The 17550-nt window shown below is 50.5% G+C and overlaps 2 protein-coding genes across 2 annotated transcripts in view; both read left to right on the top strand.

Annotated features, from left to right (window-relative positions):
* NOTCH2 (notch receptor 2) overlaps positions 1-13348 on the top strand; it is a 79735-nt gene extending 66387 nt beyond the window's left edge. Inside the window, exons 26-33 of the mRNA XM_035900808.1 lie at positions 104-246; positions 1087-1297; positions 1925-2021; positions 2544-2712; positions 7445-7746; positions 8107-8254; positions 8774-8871; positions 9758-13348. Coding sequence (XP_035756701.1) covers positions 104-246; positions 1087-1297; positions 1925-2021; positions 2544-2712; positions 7445-7746; positions 8107-8254; positions 8774-8871; positions 9758-11101 — 2512 coding nt within the window. The 3' untranslated portion in view covers positions 11102-13348. The remainder of the gene's footprint in view (positions 1-103; positions 247-1086; positions 1298-1924; positions 2022-2543; positions 2713-7444; positions 7747-8106; positions 8255-8773; positions 8872-9757) is intronic.
* Positions 13349-17126: 3778 nt separating this feature from the next.
* LOC104132120 (regenerating islet-derived protein 4) overlaps positions 17127-17550 on the top strand; it is a 1024-nt gene continuing 600 nt past the window's right edge. Inside the window, exons 1-3 of the mRNA XM_035900762.1 lie at positions 17127-17190; positions 17310-17407; positions 17488-17549. Coding sequence (XP_035756655.1) covers positions 17127-17190; positions 17310-17407; positions 17488-17549 — 224 coding nt within the window. The remainder of the gene's footprint in view (positions 17191-17309; positions 17408-17487; position 17550) is intronic.

The raw sequence follows: 17550 nt of genomic DNA, 5'->3' as shown, positions 1-17550 counted from the left end.
CTGCCAAATTCAATGCTGGGCCTTCAAAGGCCGCAGTTTAACTTAGTGCTCTGGCAAAAGTTTCTGTTGCTGACTTCTGTGCCCTTTTACTGTGTTTCTGCAGCACCAGGGTGTTCCTGGAGATTGACAACCGTCAGTGTGCAGAAGATTCAGAGCAATGCTTTCAGAACACAGAAGCTGCTGCAGCTCTCTTAGCTGCTCAGGCCATCAAGGGCATGTTGCCCTATCCTTTTGTGTCTGTCCAAAGTAAGTAATTGCAGAGGGAGAATGTCTTGTTGGGGAAGGCAGGCAGTGAACTTGGGCTTGCAAAATTCATGCTCAGATTATTGATCATGTGTCTCACTGTTCAGTATGGTTTCTGGGAGCTAATTTATATGTCCCCAGTTATAGAAGTATGCATGTGCAATATACTTACTCTGTTCTGAGAAGACACCTGGTTAATAAGGCAGGGCATGTAAGTTTGGAGCCTAGTCCTTTTAATGCCTGTAGAAACAGTAATCTCTCATGTGCTACAGCAATGCGTCTGTGGTCTTGTCTGCACTAAAAAACATTCATGTGCTCTAAGCCATGAATTCAATGAAAAAGGTGCCATGGGGGGGGCATGGAGGAGGGCATTCCTCAGTCTACAAGACATTTTCTCCTCTGGCAAGATGTAATCCCTTTGATTTCTGCTCCTCTGTCCCTCAGTCTGAGGCTCAGCTGCAACCTTGTACTAGATTGGGAATATCACTATTTCTAGTTGGGTCATGCTTGTATCTTTACATAGATCAGCGCTCTCTACACTGATTCAGGGTGACTGTCTTCAGGCAGCAGGACTCTTGAGGAAGGAGCAAGATCTTCAGTTCAGCAGCCATATACTCTAAAAATTACTTTGAGAAACAAGATCAAGGGAAGCCAGAAAGACAGGATGTATTCTTACAACAGTTGCAGGAGAGCCTAAACTTCCTCAAGCCTTTGCTCTAAATGCATCACAATATAGAGACAATACATTCTCTGTGAGGAAGACTCTGAGAAAAGAAAGTATGTAGATTGAAGACTGTTGTCTCCACTTTAGTAATCTCATTATATTTTAACTGGAATTTTTAGGTGAACCATTGTTACCACCGAAGACCCAGTTGCTTTACCTACTTGCTGTGGCAGCTTTGATCATCCTTTTAATCCTTCTCTTGGGTGTGATGATGGCAAAGCGTAAGCGCAAACATGGTTCGCTGTGGCTTCCAGAGGGCTTTATCCTGCGCAGGGATCCTAGTAATCATAAGCGCAGAGAGCCCGTTGGGGAAGATGCTGTGGGACTCAAGTAAGTTTGCCTTTAGACCACTGACAGTGCGTTTATTAGTGTGTTAGAAGATTTTGAGAACATGGTGTATAAATCTTGCATTAAAGGCACTTAACTCCATAGAGAAAGCTGCCTTTTAAGCTAAAACTTCTTAGGCTATTTCTCTGAATTTTAATACATCTGTTTTGGACAGAAGAACCTTAATTAACTGTAATCTATAAAATTTTAGTAAGGAATCTAATCGCCTGGTTATGTTTGGTTTTCTGACACTCTGTTTAGTTCAGCGGTTCCGTACTGTTTGCATAATGTCCTCCTGGATTAGGTGTGACATTTTTAGGTTGATAGGTGACAACAAACTTTTAATACATCTAGCACAATGCATTAAAGACATGACTCAGAAATCATGGAAGGTTTCAAAAGAAGAATCCCATTTATGCAGTTTTGGCTTTCCACTGAATCAATGAAGTTTGCAGTTCTAAATGCATTTAATGCCACCGTTGGCTGGCTGAGATTTCTAATTTCTTGGTCCCCCTGTTTGCAAGCTACCACACTTGCAAGCATCCCATCCTTGGTCTCTGCAGGCTAGTATAAGAAGCAGTAGTAGTACCTGGTCAGCCTGCAAAGTGATATGTTCTCCTTGTTTGTTAGAAATCTGTCAGTCCAGATACCAGAGGGTAACCTGGCGGATTCTGGACCAACTGAACACTGGGCAGGTGATGGTGGACCTCAGCCAAAGAGAGCAAAGGTAAGGAGCTCTGAGACTTGAATATCACATGCTTATCACTGAAACTGCTAGTGAGGGACACAACGGCATTAACTTCCAGGGTATGCCTCTTGCTCAAAACCTACCTTTGCTTAGGGGTTTGTAATATATAACTAATGATACAAGAGGAGCAAATCTTCAGGTTAACACTGCCACCACAGGCCAGTAGAGAAACCAGGTCACTTTTGTTCCAGTGTCCCCTCCCTACCCAGGCCCTGCTGCATCAAAGGGAAGAGAAGGTTAACAGTAGTGAAATGTCTTGCAGTTCAGGCCTGATAACATAGGGAGGGAGTGGGAAAGTTGAGAATGCCAAGCAGAGGTAAATGGAAACCGTCATTAGCGTAAAACAAAAAATACCCCAATCTCCCAAAACAAGAACAACAACAACAACAAAAAAAACAAAACCAAAAAGCCAAGAAAATAAAAGAAAACCCCAAGAACTTTCAGTGTCTTGGGCCACTTGATGAGCATTTTGAAGCAACTGCTTGTTTTCCACCTGTTCAGGCTGAGGATCAAGCCTTGCTCCCAGAAGGTAATGAGCAGGTAGATCAGCGCCAGTGGACACAGCAGCACTTGGAGGCAGCAGACGTCTGTGGGAGCACGTCACTAGCTCTGACGCCACCTCAAGCAGATCGAGAAGTGGACGTGCTGGATGTCAATGTCAGAGGGCCAGGTCAGTACTCCTAGTGTCCATGCATTCTGTCAGCCAGCCACCGACCTCCCCTGTAATGCCTCAATGGCTGGGACTGCTAACATTTAAAAATATGTAGTATACAGGAACACCAGCAGAAACCTTATTGTACTTGAGGAAAGCTCATGTGCGCTCTAGAAAAGAAAGCTGGAGAGATTGGATCATGGTCTGTAGCACATGAAATATCATGTAACCAGGAGAAAAAGAGTTCGCTTAGCAAGCACCTGGTAGGAACTACAGCTATAGGATCTCCTTTATAACAACGTGTGCCTAAAAGAAAATTGTTAGATTGCCATTGTGACAGAAATTTGGAATGCATAGTTGTGCTGGAAATAACCCCCGGCTTCTCCAGCTGGATCACTGCAGAGATTTATGCCAGGCCTTGCTAAGGACTGACTTAGCAGGGTTTATACCTGAGGTGTCTGTTATCTGGGGTGGAAGCAAGGACGACCTTTTATTGAATAAGATGACTTCTGGCAGACAGCATACCCTGATTAGGAGTGTGTGAGACATCTGTGCTGGAACAGAGAGGCAATGCAGCAAGCTTGTTAATGATTTATTTTTTTTTTTTTTTTAATTCACTGATCTATATCCTCAACTTACGAATTCAGTGAGTCGATCACCATAACACAACTGTGAACTTTGAAGGAAATGTCTTTAACACACACACACATGCACACAGGCTTGCTCTCTTTCAGTCTGAAATGACTGGATGCAATAAGAATGCTCTGCTGCTTTTTCTAAGTATAGCACTAAGGCTGTGTAACCTGGTAAGGGACTCTGTGGGTCGTCTGGTAGTAACTGATTCCTGTGTTCTAAGAGGAGAGAGTTGACTGAGAACTTTATCCTGGTTGGAAGAGCTGCAAGTATGGCTCTAGTTCATATGCAGAGCAGTGATTTTGCTGATATTGCTGCAACTGCTTTTTGTTGGATTTTGTGGGAATGTTTCTGTGCAGTTTAATGATGACTGGACCCATTCTCTCAGTTCCCTTCTATTGTCTTTTCTGCTCCTTCATCTGTTAGCTCTCCTAAACGCAAAGCACAGAGAAGGAGGGATTTCTGCGTAACGAGTGTGAGAACATAAACCATTGGTTTCTGCCAAATTTAAGCTTTTCTTTATTTCCCCTATTGAAGCTTCTAGTTGTGTGGTGGGCCAAAAGTTTTCCAAGTACAGGCAATAATGTTCCTAAGTCTTCAGACTGCTTATTTTTACGTTCACTCAAAGCTTAATCTAACAACAGCGATGGAATATTACTGACCTGTCAGTTGCTTTCCTGCCAGATCCCTTCAGATGCGACTGAAGCTTGCAGCAAGCTGCTGTTAAGCTATCCTCCTCCGTGGCATCAGAAGCAAGCAGCTGAGTTACTGTCACGGGAAGAAATTGTTTAAAAAGTCTGAGAAGTATTGGAGCAATGGGTTAGTAAGGAGGGGTAGGATTCCTCACAGTTAATGTAGCTATTCATCTGCCCTGGTCACTTTCTTCTTCCTTTGCCAGCAGAGGGAAGAAATAGGCACTTCTGAGAGGTAGTTCATCTCTGTCTTGAGCAGAGGTCTGCTGAAGACTCGATGGCTCATGCTCCAGTAATGCCTCGCTGCCCCTAATTACAAAGGGTGTTGAGGCTGACTGACTTGGGTGCAGGTGTCTGGGCTGGAGCCATCTAAAGCTGGGTGAGTTAGATCCTGGCCACAGGTCCAGGTGGCAGGTAGAACAATAGAGACCTTTTCTAAAGAGAGGAGAGGCAAGTCAAAACGCCTCGGTGTACCAAGGAGTGGTTCCCTCTCTTAATCCAGCACCTTCTGTAGTCTCTTGAGTTTAGGGAGATCCAAGAGGTCCAGTCTCCTATGGAATTATTGCCTAGAGATTTTGCCAGTGGGTTCTCTACATCCCAGCTTTTGGTATATTGTTTCTGTGTAAGAGTCCTTCAGCTGTACCTGTCCATTAAACTTCTGGCTTTACCATCTTGCGCTGGGTTTTACATTTACTCAGGGCCTCTAGTCTTGAAAGACAGCAAACAGAAGAGTTTTTATAAAATGCTGCTGTCACCTTTGTCTCCTCATGCCGTTCTTTCTCTGTGTCCCCTGGAGTGGTGAGGACATTCTTTTCACTGGAGTTATTGTGAGTGTGTAACCAGGGTAATGCAATTTTAGGCATAACTGGTAACACCACCTATAATTAAAACTGATTAACTGTCCCTATTATATGCCCCTCTTTTTTAGTTACTAAAACTTCAGTGGTTCAGACTGGAATTTTCCATGCTGTGTGTCTGCCTCCAGCTGGATCCTTTTGGGTTCTTTTCCAGCTATTTCAGAGAACAAGCTTGAAGGAAGAAAAAAGACATTGTGTCCTCAGCTTTTTTTCTAGTAGTCCATCAAGCACTTAATTGTGATGGTCTAGCTGGATGTGCCCTTTGCCAGCCTCGTAAAACTACCCGTGTGTGGCCAACAAAGCTCTGAAAAGCTCTGAAAAGAGCTGCACGTACCTGAGATGCTTTTTGGAAGGTGGCAGCTAATTTTTCTGAGGATTTAATGCGTACTATAGCTGTGTCCCTATAGAGCAGCTAGGCATGATCCATCCAGGACTACTGCAGTGACTGAGCAAGCGAGACCCTTCCTGCGACTGCTTTTCCCAGGGCTGCGGTGCAGGAGAAAAGGAAGGCTCCTTTCTGTGCTCTGTCTCTCTGCTCTTTGTGTTGGGGCAGTACGGAGGAGACCACAGCCTGACTTGAATACTGAGCAGTATTCATTTGGGACAAGGAAGCAGAGCCAGCAGTGGGAGGGAGAAGCACAAAAGGAGGTATAGCCTTGGACAGCAGGCAAGAGGGTCTGTAGACGGGACTGGATCTTGGAACTGAACCCAGGCCCCTACGTCAGCACTTCGCTGCCGTCCAACAAATCCTGAGAAAGTGGCTTGGCGAAAGCCTGTGTGTCCTGTGATTGTGAGCCACTAGGAGGAGCATGCATGCTGCTGCTGCCAGCCTGGCTGGGGAGCAGACCTGGAGGCCACAGCCCTGATCTCTGCTGGTGCTTCGCATTGTTCCCTGCGGTAGAATGGTAGACTTCTAGAAAGTTTTGGAACTGCTGTAAAGTAGAGAGTCAGGAAAGCCTGGCAATGAGAAGTCGGGAAGTGGGTCGGGTGTTAGAACTCTGTATGTTACTTTCGATAGGAGATCATCGCCTCATTTATCTGCACAGAAGCCTAATTCTGCCATCACGCTATACGCCTTTCTGCAGGGCTCATGCCCTTCATTCAGTGCAGATAGTGCACTGTACATTGAAAGTTGTGCAGGCGGGGAAGCTGTTCTCTGTAGAGTCCAGGAAGGTCCCCTGCTTGTACGTGGAATAAATCAGGCAGTTGCTGAGAGATTGTCTCGAATTTCTGTTAGCAAGCCACGCTGGAGAAGCAAAATTTGTGTTCACCTTTGCAGAGCTCCGCATAGAGTGTTTCGCTCCTGCTGCCATCTTAGTCCCTCTCACTTTCCAGGTGCCTACAATGTGTGCAGAGTAAAGCAGTAAAATCGGGAAGCAAGCATTAGTGTCTACAGCTGGAGTCTTTGTGTTTAGGTAATGAATATGCTGTGAAGTTCAGAGTGTGCTGAAACGGAAGTGCTTGGCACTTGATAGGTTGCTGAAAATATGTGGAGATATTTCATAAACAAGTGTGAAAAATCAGCAGCGCGAGCTAGTCCTCCTGGACCACCCTCTTTGATCAGCAGACAGGGAGGGGAGGTTAAAATTAAATTAGAGGTTTGGAGGAGCCTTTCTCCTTCCAGTGGCAATGGAAGGATCCTGCTTTCATCCATGTGAATTTAGCCTTTGTGGATGTCCCCTTAGTGTGAGCCCATCACTGGAAACTTGTGGAGAGACAAAAGTATCTTTCAAGGCACTCAAACTGTGGTGAGACTCCCAGCAATCTGTAGCTGCAGACAGTCCATGCTGCAATGGAGGGGTGCGTGGGGAACAAGGCATTGCATGTGTGTAGGATGCTACTGGTACACCAGTGAATAATACTGGATTAGATCCAGTTCCATAGTCCCTTCCTATGTGGTGTACTTCTGTGGAACTACAGCATGTGCTTGTGTGTAGGGCTCTGCTCATGGGTGTTATTAAAAGCAGAATGCGGTTGGGTTCAGGCAGTCGTACTGTGGTGCTTTTCAGCTTTGAGTGCTTGACTCACAACTTCACCGTCCTTCTCATGAAGACTTTTGTGTGTAATAGATATAAAAGCTTTTGTCTGCATTTCTCTTCAGGTTACTGTCTGCAAAGTGCCACCAGTAATCGGTGGCCAGTTGTCCAGTAATTTTGTTCTGTAAATTTTCCCCAGGTATGTGATTAGAACATCTACATGAATAGTTATCCTTAGTCACCTGAAGTCTTTGATTTTTTAATAGCCCTTGCTTCTCTTTAGGAACTTAGCCAGCCTTTACATTTGGAGGAATTTTTTCACTTTAGCAGCAAATGTTTTTTGTTTTATAATGATCTTATTTATTCGAGAAGTATCTAAGTTCTGTTGGGATTGCAGTGAGTATTAAAGTCCTGCTTGGATGGAAAACAACTCGCTAACTCTGTTGGGCTAAGATAAGAGATGGTGTCTGAGTTGAAGTGGCTGGAGGGATTGTCTCTAGCTGTAGGTGCTCAAGGGGAGAGGATTGTGTGAGGGTTTCCTTTCCTTTGCTGTCACCGTCAGGTTACTATGATAACATCTCTTCTGTTGCAGATGGATGTACTCCGCTTATGTTGGCATCTCTGCGTGTGGGCAGCTCCGATATTAGTGAGGATGATGAGGATGCAGAAGATTCCTCAGCAAATATAATAACAGATTTGATCTATCAAGGTGCCAACCTGCAGGCCCAGACAGACCGTACTGGGGAGATGGCACTGCACTTAGCGGCCCGTTATTCACGAGCAGATGCTGCAAAACGCTTGCTGGATGCTGGTGCGGATGCTAATGCACGGGACAACATGGGACGGACTCCCCTCCACGCAGCTGTAGCTGCTGATGCCCAGGGTGTCTTCCAGGTACAGCAGCTGAAGAACCCCTTTCAGAGTAGCTGTGCCCTGTAATTATATGAGCCTGCCCAAGCAGTGCTCTGTTCACTCACAGCCTTGCTGTCAGGCCTTCTACAGTGTGATGGCCAGGCAAAGCTGTATTTTACATACAGTTCCCTCAGGTATTCCTAGTTTGAAGAACTCAGCATGCATAAATCATCTGGCATGTATTTATTTGGTCTGTTTGCCTCTGACACCTATTATCTGGGTCCTTGCATTTCAGTGCTCAGGCTGCTTTTTCATTCTAAAGTTTCTCTTGAATTTCTGCCAAATCCTCAGTTTTGCTCTGTAGTAGTACTGAAAAAAAACTTGTCTTCCCCTGTTGTCCAGATCCTGATCCGTAACAGAGTGACGGACTTGGATGCTCGGATGAATGATGGAACAACCCCGTTAATTCTGGCTGCACGGCTGGCTGTGGAAGGAATGGTGGCTGAGCTAATTAATTGCCAGGCAGATGTGAACGCCGTAGATGACCACGGTAATGTGAACACGAGCTACTGGGCTGGGCCAACATTTGTCATGGTTGCGAGTGAGGAGGGGTGAACTTCTGCTCTACCGGGGTGTGGGCTGCTCATAAATTCTGTAGCCAAATCAGACAGTAGGCATTCCCTGCAGAGGCCCTGCCAGTAGAAATAAACTGCAGGCTGCTGCACGGTGGCCTGGTTAGACAGTCCTGGAAGAGAAGCAGAAGAAATACGGGGTTGGATATGCTGGGATTTTCTGGATTGCAGACATGACTCTGTGGGTAGGTCATTTAAAAAAATGAAAATAAAAAAATCCCAGATCAAGTGGCAAAAGTCCCATTGCAGTTTGGTAACATAGGGCTGTGTCACAGCATGGTGATTTCCAAAGTAAACATGACTTCAGGACATGTTCACATGCTGTGAGCCGCACTGCAGTTGTTTTCTTCCCTCAGTGTACAGTGTACTCCGTCCATCTTGGTGCTTTAGAAAATGGCTCTTTGGTTTGTTACTGAAGTTGTTGGGTTTCCCTGCAGGTAAATCTGCTCTTCACTGGGCTGCTGCTGTTAACAACGTGGAAGCAACACTAGTGCTGCTGAAAAATGGAGCCAACAGAGACATGCAGGATAACAAGGTACAGTTTGGGTGTGCTCAGCATGGCTGTCCTTCCTAACACAAAGCATCTCTTTGCTGTCTGAAGTGAGCTAAGTTCAGATTTTCTAAACTGCGTGCTCAGTGCAGGTCTTCCAAACCCAGGCGCTGTCTGGAACTCTGCCCAAGTGCTGGATGTCCTGTAGGATTTCTGACGGGAGAGAGCAGTTCTCTTCCTTGCGTGACCAAGCCCCAGGCATCAGTGCTGTCCTGCTTTTCTTGCAGAAAAGACTGCAATACACAGTCAGTGGTATGTGAGAGCACCAAGGTGAAGTGCTGCTGGTGTCAAGCAGCTGGATTCTGGTTAGCAGAGAGCCGGATCTGGCAGCACAGCAGCAGTCACGTTTCCAGGGATCTCACTGCAGGGTGGATATGGGGGAGAAGCCCCTCTGTCTGAGAGACAGTCTGCACTGTAGCTTCACTCTTAGTTTTTGCTGTGTCTTAGCCCTTGATTTCCTTCCTCTGCCTAGGGTTTCTTTTTTGGATTATTGTGTATTGCTCAGTGGATTTTAGAGCTACCAACAAGCTGCAGTTTCTTCACTGGGCTGTTTTAGTCCTTTGTACCTTTCCCTCATAGGGGACAATGGGAGAAAGGCACCAGATGCTTTTGCAGTTCCTCCAAGGACAGAATAGTGCACTCCCTGGTGGGATAGTTTAGCCTGTGTGCTCCACTGCCATGTGTGAAATAATCTCCCGTAATCTGCCTGTTTCAATGGGCACCTCTCAGGGTGGGTTGTTCTTGGAGATAATTAATGTGACACTGCATTAAACAGTGCTTCCAGGTGTTGTTGCACTGTTTTGGGAGCGTTAGCTCTATGTCGGTCCCCCCACAGTAAAGCCGCTAAAATACTTACTCTCTGTGTTTTCAGGAAGAAACACCACTCTTCCTTGCCGCTCGGGAAGGCAGTTTTGAAGCAGCAAAAATCTTGCTGGACCATTTTGCCAATCGAGACATCACAGACCACATGGACCGCCTGCCTCGAGATGTGGCCCAGGACCGGATGCACCACGACATAGTGCAGCTTCTCAACGAGTACAACGTGGCGCACAGCCCCGCTGGGCACCCCGGCGCCATGCTGAACTCTGCCCTCTCCCCAGTCATCTGTGGCCCGAACAGGTCCTTCCTCAATCTGAAGCATGCTTCATTAAGCAAGAAGTCACGAAAACCGAATGCCAAAGGCATCATGCCCACAAACCTCACCAAAGATGCAAAGAGGAGAAGGAAGAAGTCCCTCAGTGAGAGCAAAGGGCAGTTTTCGGAGAGCTCAGTGACCCTGTCACCAGTTGATTCCCTGGAATCGCCCCACGCTTTTGCATCCGAACCAACATCATCTCCTGTGATGCCGTCGCCGGGGGTGTTACACTCATCACCCAGCTCACTGCTGACTGCTCCGTCGGTGCAGGCTGCGCACACAATGTCCTTCTCCAACCTCCACGAGATGCAGCCCTTAGGACGTGGGTCCAGCACCGTGCTCCCGTCTGTCAGCCAGCTGCTTTCACAGCACAGAACAACCCCTCCTAACAGTGGGCTTGGCAGGCTCCGGCCAGCCAACGTTTCCACCGAGTGGATGAACCGTATGGAGGTGAACGAGTCCCAGTACAACGAGATGTTTGGCATGGTGCCGCAGGTGATGCATTCACACCCCAGTGTTTCTCAGCAGAGCGGTTTGGTTCAAGCAGACACAAAGCACATGGGAGTGTCCAGGGAGTCTCTGCCCCCTATCATGACTTTCCAGCTGGTTCCCAAGGGTGGCATAAACCAGCAAGCACTGCCACAGCAGGCCCAGTCAAACTGCGCTCAGAACATGGCTGGTCCTCTTAGCTCCATGTACCAGATACCAGATTTAGCTCAGCTGCCCAGCGCCTCGTTCTCCATGGCTGCCATCCCTCAGCAGGACGGGCAGGTGGCTCAGACGGTCCTCCCGGCCTACCACCAGTTCCAGAGCTCGATGGGGAAGTACCCCACGCCTCCGTCACAGCACAGCTGCTACTCCTCGGCCACAGAACGGACTCCTAGCCACAACCGGCACTTACAAGGGGAGCACCCATACCTGACTCCGTCACCCGAATCTCCAGACCAGTGGTCAAGCTCCTCCCCACACTCTGCCTCTGACTGGTCTGATGTGGCAACCAGTCCCAGTAACAACCAGCGTGGGCCGGCGGCCGCTCATATGACAGAGCAGCAGCGGAACAACATGCAGGTGTATGCCTGAAGGCTGGCCAAGGTGAAGCCCGATTAAAGCGGACTCCAGAACTCATGAAGGTCTTCCAGGATGGAAATGAAGAACCATTTTAGTATCCAAGAGTCTTAATGAGCCCAGGCTGTTCTTTCCTTGGAGGGACTGTGGTCGCTGTAGGCTTGTATGCTTTTATGCTAAACTGAGAACTGTAGAAGCTGGTGATGGAGAAGACCAGCTGGGTCACTTCTAACCAACTCCCGTGCACCTTGGGTGCGATTGCTGTCTGCACTGGATTCTCCAGTCTGCTTTTAAACATGTTCCACCATTTCTTTGGGGAGACAGCTCTTCAGCTTAATGCATCTCATGGTCGTTTCTCCAGAAATTTAGCCAAAACCAGCTTTGTATCCTTATTTTGTTACTCCTTTTGTTACCCACATAACCTCTCTCTGAAGCACCTTCTACTAGTTCTCCTCGAGTTCAAGTTGCCTCGTCTTGACACAGCTCAGAGCTGCACCCACATTCCTACACCCCTCCTTCCCACGGCCGCTCTTGCTCAGCAAGCGAGCCAGACTTCCCAAACACACCGGCAGGTCAAGTGACACCTTCTGTCACGCAGCTTTGCCCTTTCCTCTTCGAGAGCCTTTGTCTTCTATGAACCCACTAACACCCCTTAGCGTTCTCACTGCCTGCCCCTCCAGGTATTATGAGATTATATATACATATAGTCTTCTCTTAGGTCTTTTTTAAATTTTTTTTTTAACCCCACCCTCCTGAAAACGCTGGTCTGACCTGGTCTTCCCCCCACCGTGGCCTGTAGGCGCATCTCTCCCGTGTTGTATGTCTTCCCCAAGACACGCATGACCATTTTGACACACTACCCTCCCCGTGCCCCCGTCCTGCCAGGTGTGTCCGTGACTGCCTTCACGGGCTCCCCATGCTGGAAGAGACGCCCTGCAATCAATACAGGCCTTTTGGGAAACTCTTGGGATGAGCATGAATATTCCAAAACCCGGTAACACAAGCTCCCAGCGTTCTCGCACAGGACTCCCCTCCCCTCCATCCAAGGGTGGCTGTGTGTCCTGTCCTCCAGATACCATATGCTGCCTCTTTATGGTATTATCAAGAAGCATCAAGGATGTCGTTACATGTTTGCAGTGTGCGTCCTTCTGCGTCAGGAACCACCTCCAGCCCTTGGAAAGTGCCCCTTTCGCTCCAGCCCTGGGGCAGGGCTGCCTTGTCTTCCCCTCCCAACAAGGAGGCTGCAGCACTGACTCCCGAGCAGGCTTCCAGCAGCAGCAGCGTGCCTGAAGCCAGGAGCTGGGCTTAAGCGGAGGACCAAATAGCTCAGAAACCGTGGTCTAGTGCAGTTTGCTTAACAGGTTTGGGGCAGTCTTCTGCTCAGCTTCAGCCTGTATCGAGGTTTCCCAACTGAGGTGCCCCACACGCTCTGTGGGACAGTAGTGCCATTTGTACTGCAGCTCCCCCGATATTTTTGGAGTTACGGAAGCCAGCTGTCGCTGACCTTAGACAAACAGCCGCTCTTTCTGCTTTGTCCGCAAGAGCAACGTTTCCCCGAAGGGCTCTGCGCCGGTCAGCAGCCGAAGTGAACATTTCTAGGGATGGTTTGCTCCTACCTCTTCAGGGGAACCCTGCAGACACGTGTTCCAAAGAGATGGGGGCTGTCGGCTGCCGCCAAAGGACAGAGAAGGCCGCTCCCCTCCAGGCAGCGGCCATTCAGCATCCTACCATGTACAGTATTTTCTCCGATGTTTCTTTCCATTCTAATCAAGAGCAAAAGCTTTTTCTTTCCATTCGACTCAATGGTACATGAAGGCAGGGCCTCAGGAGGAGCTGGTTCCCGGGGCCATCGTTTTGGGCTGAAGTTTTTAATTCTTGAAGTTACTGCTTTTTACGACGCACACAGCGTTCCCCGGCACGCTCGCCGCAGCGTGTCCTGTGAAGTTTAGCTGCGACTGACTCAGATCTCCGGGCAGGAGCCTGCAGGCTCCTGGAGGTCTGTCCAGGTACATGTTTCACTGCAGATAATGAAGTGTTGCTACATCGATGCTAAAGAAACAAAGGGCTTTTCCTCATTAGCCCCAAATAGCCAAGTGCCTTTTTATATATGTGGCTACCTTTTACAAGATGAGTGCTTTCTGTGGAATGAAGCCAGTTTCGTGCCTGGTGTGTTAATACGATGGCCCTCTGCCTTTCTTTTTTTTTTTTTTTTAACTACTTGTAAAGATAATATCTCCTTAAGGTGGTATTTTATCTCCTAAGTTGTAGAGTAACCATTCACACAGCAGCATTTTCCTATATTAATAATGGAAAATATTTGCTTATTTTTACATTTTTTATAAAAGTCTTTTATGAAAATAGTTGCTGCAAAATGTATAAGCAATTTTTATCCCCAGAATAAAGAGTATGTGCCCGGCGTCTGTGTGCTGCTCTTTTCATTTGTCTTCCCGGCTATCGCAGCACAGCCGCTGGGTTGTAAAGGCAGGATTATAAAGGGATCATCGGTGTTTGATGGCTGGTCAGGCCCCTGGCAAGGGAGGGCTCGTTAGGACCCCCGCGGTCCACGTCAGGAGAGAGCTTTTGGGGGGATCAAGGGTGCTCTGTGCTGTGTCTCAGCAGCGCACAAACCCCACCGCCTGGCTCCATCCAGGGGAGCTGTGCCTGGGAGCTGACAGCAGCCTAGCTCGGGTGCCTGGCAGGAGGCTTCTGGGTCTCTTGGTTAGCTGAGAAGGGGGCAGTAACCAGCAGCTGGGCATACTGGGAAGGACTGGGATGGGGCCTTTTTGAGATGCTTTGAATAAGAGCTCTCACTTGCCTGGGAGAAGGGCTAGGGCTTTTGCGTGGCTTTTAGAAAGGTGGTGGGCAAGCCTGGGTCAGGCGGTGGTCAGTGAAGCTGTGGATTCACTCGCTCTTTGAAAGGTCCTGCTTGCTTCCCTGGGCTGTTCCTGCAGCCAGGAGGAGCCACCTTGTCCCTGGAGCTGAGGCTGCCCCCTTGGCTTTGGGCTTCACAGCCGATGTGTGAAGATGGGCGATTCTCCAGCCTCTGAACCAGGGAATCACGGCTCCTCCATGCCGTTTCCAGACTTTAAAAGTTTGACCTGAACAATTAGAGAACCAATTGACAATGGCTGTGTTCCTGTATTTTGAGCAAGGAGGTGCCACTGCAGCCAGTGGGCTCAGCCAGCCCTTACCTGTCCGGTTTCCAGCTCTCACTGCGGACTCGGGTGGAGCCGGTAGCTGAATTACACCGCTTCACAGGGATAAAGCTGCTGGGGGCATTTTAAGAGTTTAATATTCAAACAGCGCAGGTCCTTTATCTTCTCGTAGAGCCAGCTTGGCAAGTACAAACCTCCGGGAGGCTTTCATCCGTGTTCTCCCACGGGTTGCACATCTGTGCCAAAGTTTAGCAAGCTCTGCTGTGTCTCTGGCACAGTTGCCTTGAGTTTGCCGGTGCTCAGGCTGAGACTTGAAACTGCGTCTCCTTGGGGTCGGTGCATGCCTCTTCCCCTGCCTGGGATGACGAGGGGCTTGTGAAAATGTGTGGGTTTGCATCCAAGTAAGTCTCGCTGAACCAGCCCGGCAGGGAGCTGTGGTATCCCTTGTCTAACCGAGGAGTACTGGAGTAGCCTCAGGCTCCATTGGGGAACATTTTCATGATTTTTTTGTAAAATGAGGAAGGAGTCCTGTTAGAGGATGGGGAGGGGGACTGTGTTTGAAGTTTCCCCCGTTAGTCAGAGGAGCTGATCTCCTCTGTAAGGCTCGCTCTTTCAGGAGAAACCATAGCAGGCAGCAGCTGTGTTTGGACACAAGAAGGCTTTACCCCTTTGAGCCCCGAGGGTGCCTCGCAAGCTGGCTGAGCCTGGAGAGGTCTCAGGGAGCAGCAGCAGCAGCTGTATCCCCGCTGTGTGGGCAAAGGAGAAGCCTCTGATCCTCCTCCCTCCCCAGGGCGAAAGCCAGACCTGCTTCTGCACGCTGGTGGGGAGCCGCTCCCTGTGGGCGCAGCAGCCCTTGCTGCACGTTTCAGCAAGTGCTGCCACGGAGGAGCCATGGGAGATGCCTGGGGGGCTGGAGGACATGGCTCGAGCCAGACAGCCAGAAGGAACAGCTTCAGCCAGCTACAAGCCCTCTGTGTTGGGAGATGAGGGGCTTGGCTCTGGGGCTGAATCCTCTGCAGGCAGCTGCCTCCTGGGTAGCTCCCAGTGGCCTCCTCTGAGGGTCTTCGAGAGGACTGGGGGAAGGAGAGCCGGGCATTGGCCCTAGCTGGCAGCAGCAGGGTGCTGGGCAGGAGCTGGCAGCTTTGCAAGAGGCCACGGGACAGGCAGCGGGAAGAGCTTTCAAAGCTGCTTTGGTATGTTAGGAGCCAACAAAGCGATTCTCCAGAGCAGCGTGGTTGAAGCAGTAGGGTAGATGAGCTTCAGCCACCTCCCACCAGTGCCAGAGGACACCCCAGGGTGAGGAGTAAGGACCGTGATGGAGAAGGCTGTGCCCCACTGTGCCAAAGGGCTCTGGCTGCTGGGGCCAGCGGCAGCCCCCCTCTGCAGCTCTGTGCCAGCAGCAGCCTCCCTTTCTGCTGCCGCAGGACCTGCCCCTTCGTCGTGGAGGGACGCAAACTGGCGAAGCCCTGCGTCACTGCCGGGCGTGGGGGCCAGGCACCCCCGCCGCTATCTGTTCCCACATCTCCGCATCCTGCATCCTGCTGACAGCCATCCCCAGGCAGTTCAAACAAGGGCGGTGTGTGGGTGACACATGGCAGAGCCGGGCAGGGCGTGGGGCCTGGCCGGGTGCCATCCCTCGGCCAGGGATGCAGGTGATGTTGGTGGGTGGTACTGCAGGGATGCTCCGGCTGGGACCAGGGCAGCCTCCCCTGGGGTTCATCCCTGCCAGCCCCTTGTCCGGCCGGGGCTAGGCCCATGGGCATCCCTGCCTGGTGCCAGGCTGCTCTCTACCGCAAGGTTGTTTCTGTGCGTGCATTAGTAATTAACACTGATTGCAGGGGGCTTATTGACCAACTAGGAGAGGTTCTTCCTGTTTTTTTCTGGAGTAACGTTGAATGTAAACAGAGTGGAGATCTGGGCGGCTTTCCAGTAAAGCAGGGGAGGTAGAAGGGAGTCAGCAGTAAGGTTTTTATGGAGAGAATTACCTGCGCTGGGCAAACAGTGATGCTGGGGAGCACCTGGCTATAAAGGGCAGCTCTTCTCCCCTCCCGGCGACCCAGGAGAAGCCACTACTCCTCTCCATCTCTGGACAGCAGGTGAGGAAGGGGACCCTTGAGGGGCAGTTGTGGCTTCGGGATGCTCCGAGGTAGCTTTTTGGGTGAGCAGGAGCTGGTCCCAGACGCAGCAGCTCCCAGGGGAGCTGAGTGCTGCCTTTGCTGGATGGAGCAGGCTGCAACGATGCAATATTCAGCCCCATGTTGACTTTTGTCGCTGCTTCTTTGAGGGGAAGACGAGCTGAGTCTGCAAATCGGCCCCAGTGCCTGGGGATTAGCTCGGATAAAGGAGAGCTGCGCTGATGTAGCCGATTTGCCTCCCCAGCCTGGGTCTGGTGGTGCTACGAGCTTGGGGGGTGAAAATAATGCTGTGCACGTAGTCCCTGCAGCCCTACCGGCTCCAGCTCTGCCTATGCCATTGCCGCTGCCGCCTGATGCCACCCGATGCCAGGGCAGGGCTGGGGTCCCCCCCACCCGTGCCCATGGCAGCACTCTCTCTATGTCCCCACAGAGCCGCCTGGCTCACCCAGGTGCCCCCCACTGAGGCTGGGACTGGTGGGGCCAGGACACTCTGCTACCGGTGGGGGCTGGGGACCCTGAGCCATGCCTAGGGGACAGGGTACAGGCAGGGGGCAGTGACCTGTGCCAGGGAGGGGAGGGAGGCATGACCCCAGGGCCACCATCTCCTCCAGCTGGCTGAAAGGGGCCAGGGTTCAGTCCACAGCAGGGCAGGCGTGCACCCTCTGGGTGCAGGCAGCATCCCCTGTCCCTGAGGGACCTGGTGTGACCCCCCCCGAGCTGTTGCAGGAGATGCATCCAGGAGCGAGGAGGATGGTGGCAGTGGCCAGGCTTGCGCTCCTGCTGCTGGGCTGCGTGGGGGTCCTGCAGGCAGCTGGTGAGTCCCACGACTTGGGGGGCGGACGCTTTTGCAGCGGGCACGGAAGGGAGCCATGCTCCTCTCCAACTGGCAACGCCGGCTGTCCCCTACCCCTCCCCGCGGCTCTCCCTCCACAGGCACCCGGTACATAAACTACTGCCCCAGGGGCTGGTCCTACTATAAGCTCAACTGCTTCAAGTACTTCCGTCAGCTCCGGAGCTGGGACGAGGCCGAGGTAAGCCCAATGGATTACGCACAAGGTCGAGGACGCCCTGCCTCCTGGGGATGCCCCGGCACTGACGGCTGTCCCCGCAGAGCCAGTGCCAGGCCAGCCACGCTGGTGCCCACCTGGCTTGGGGAGAGGGGCCCCAGGGAGCA

The sequence above is a fragment of the Egretta garzetta genome, unplaced genomic scaffold (genome assembly GCF_000687185.1).
Source record: "Egretta garzetta isolate BGI_Z169 unplaced genomic scaffold, ASM68718v1 scaffold598, whole genome shotgun sequence".
Taxonomy (NCBI): Eukaryota; Metazoa; Chordata; class Aves; order Pelecaniformes; family Ardeidae; genus Egretta; species Egretta garzetta.
The sequence above is the reverse complement of the archived record's forward strand: the minus strand, read 5'-3'. Positions and strand labels throughout refer to the sequence as shown.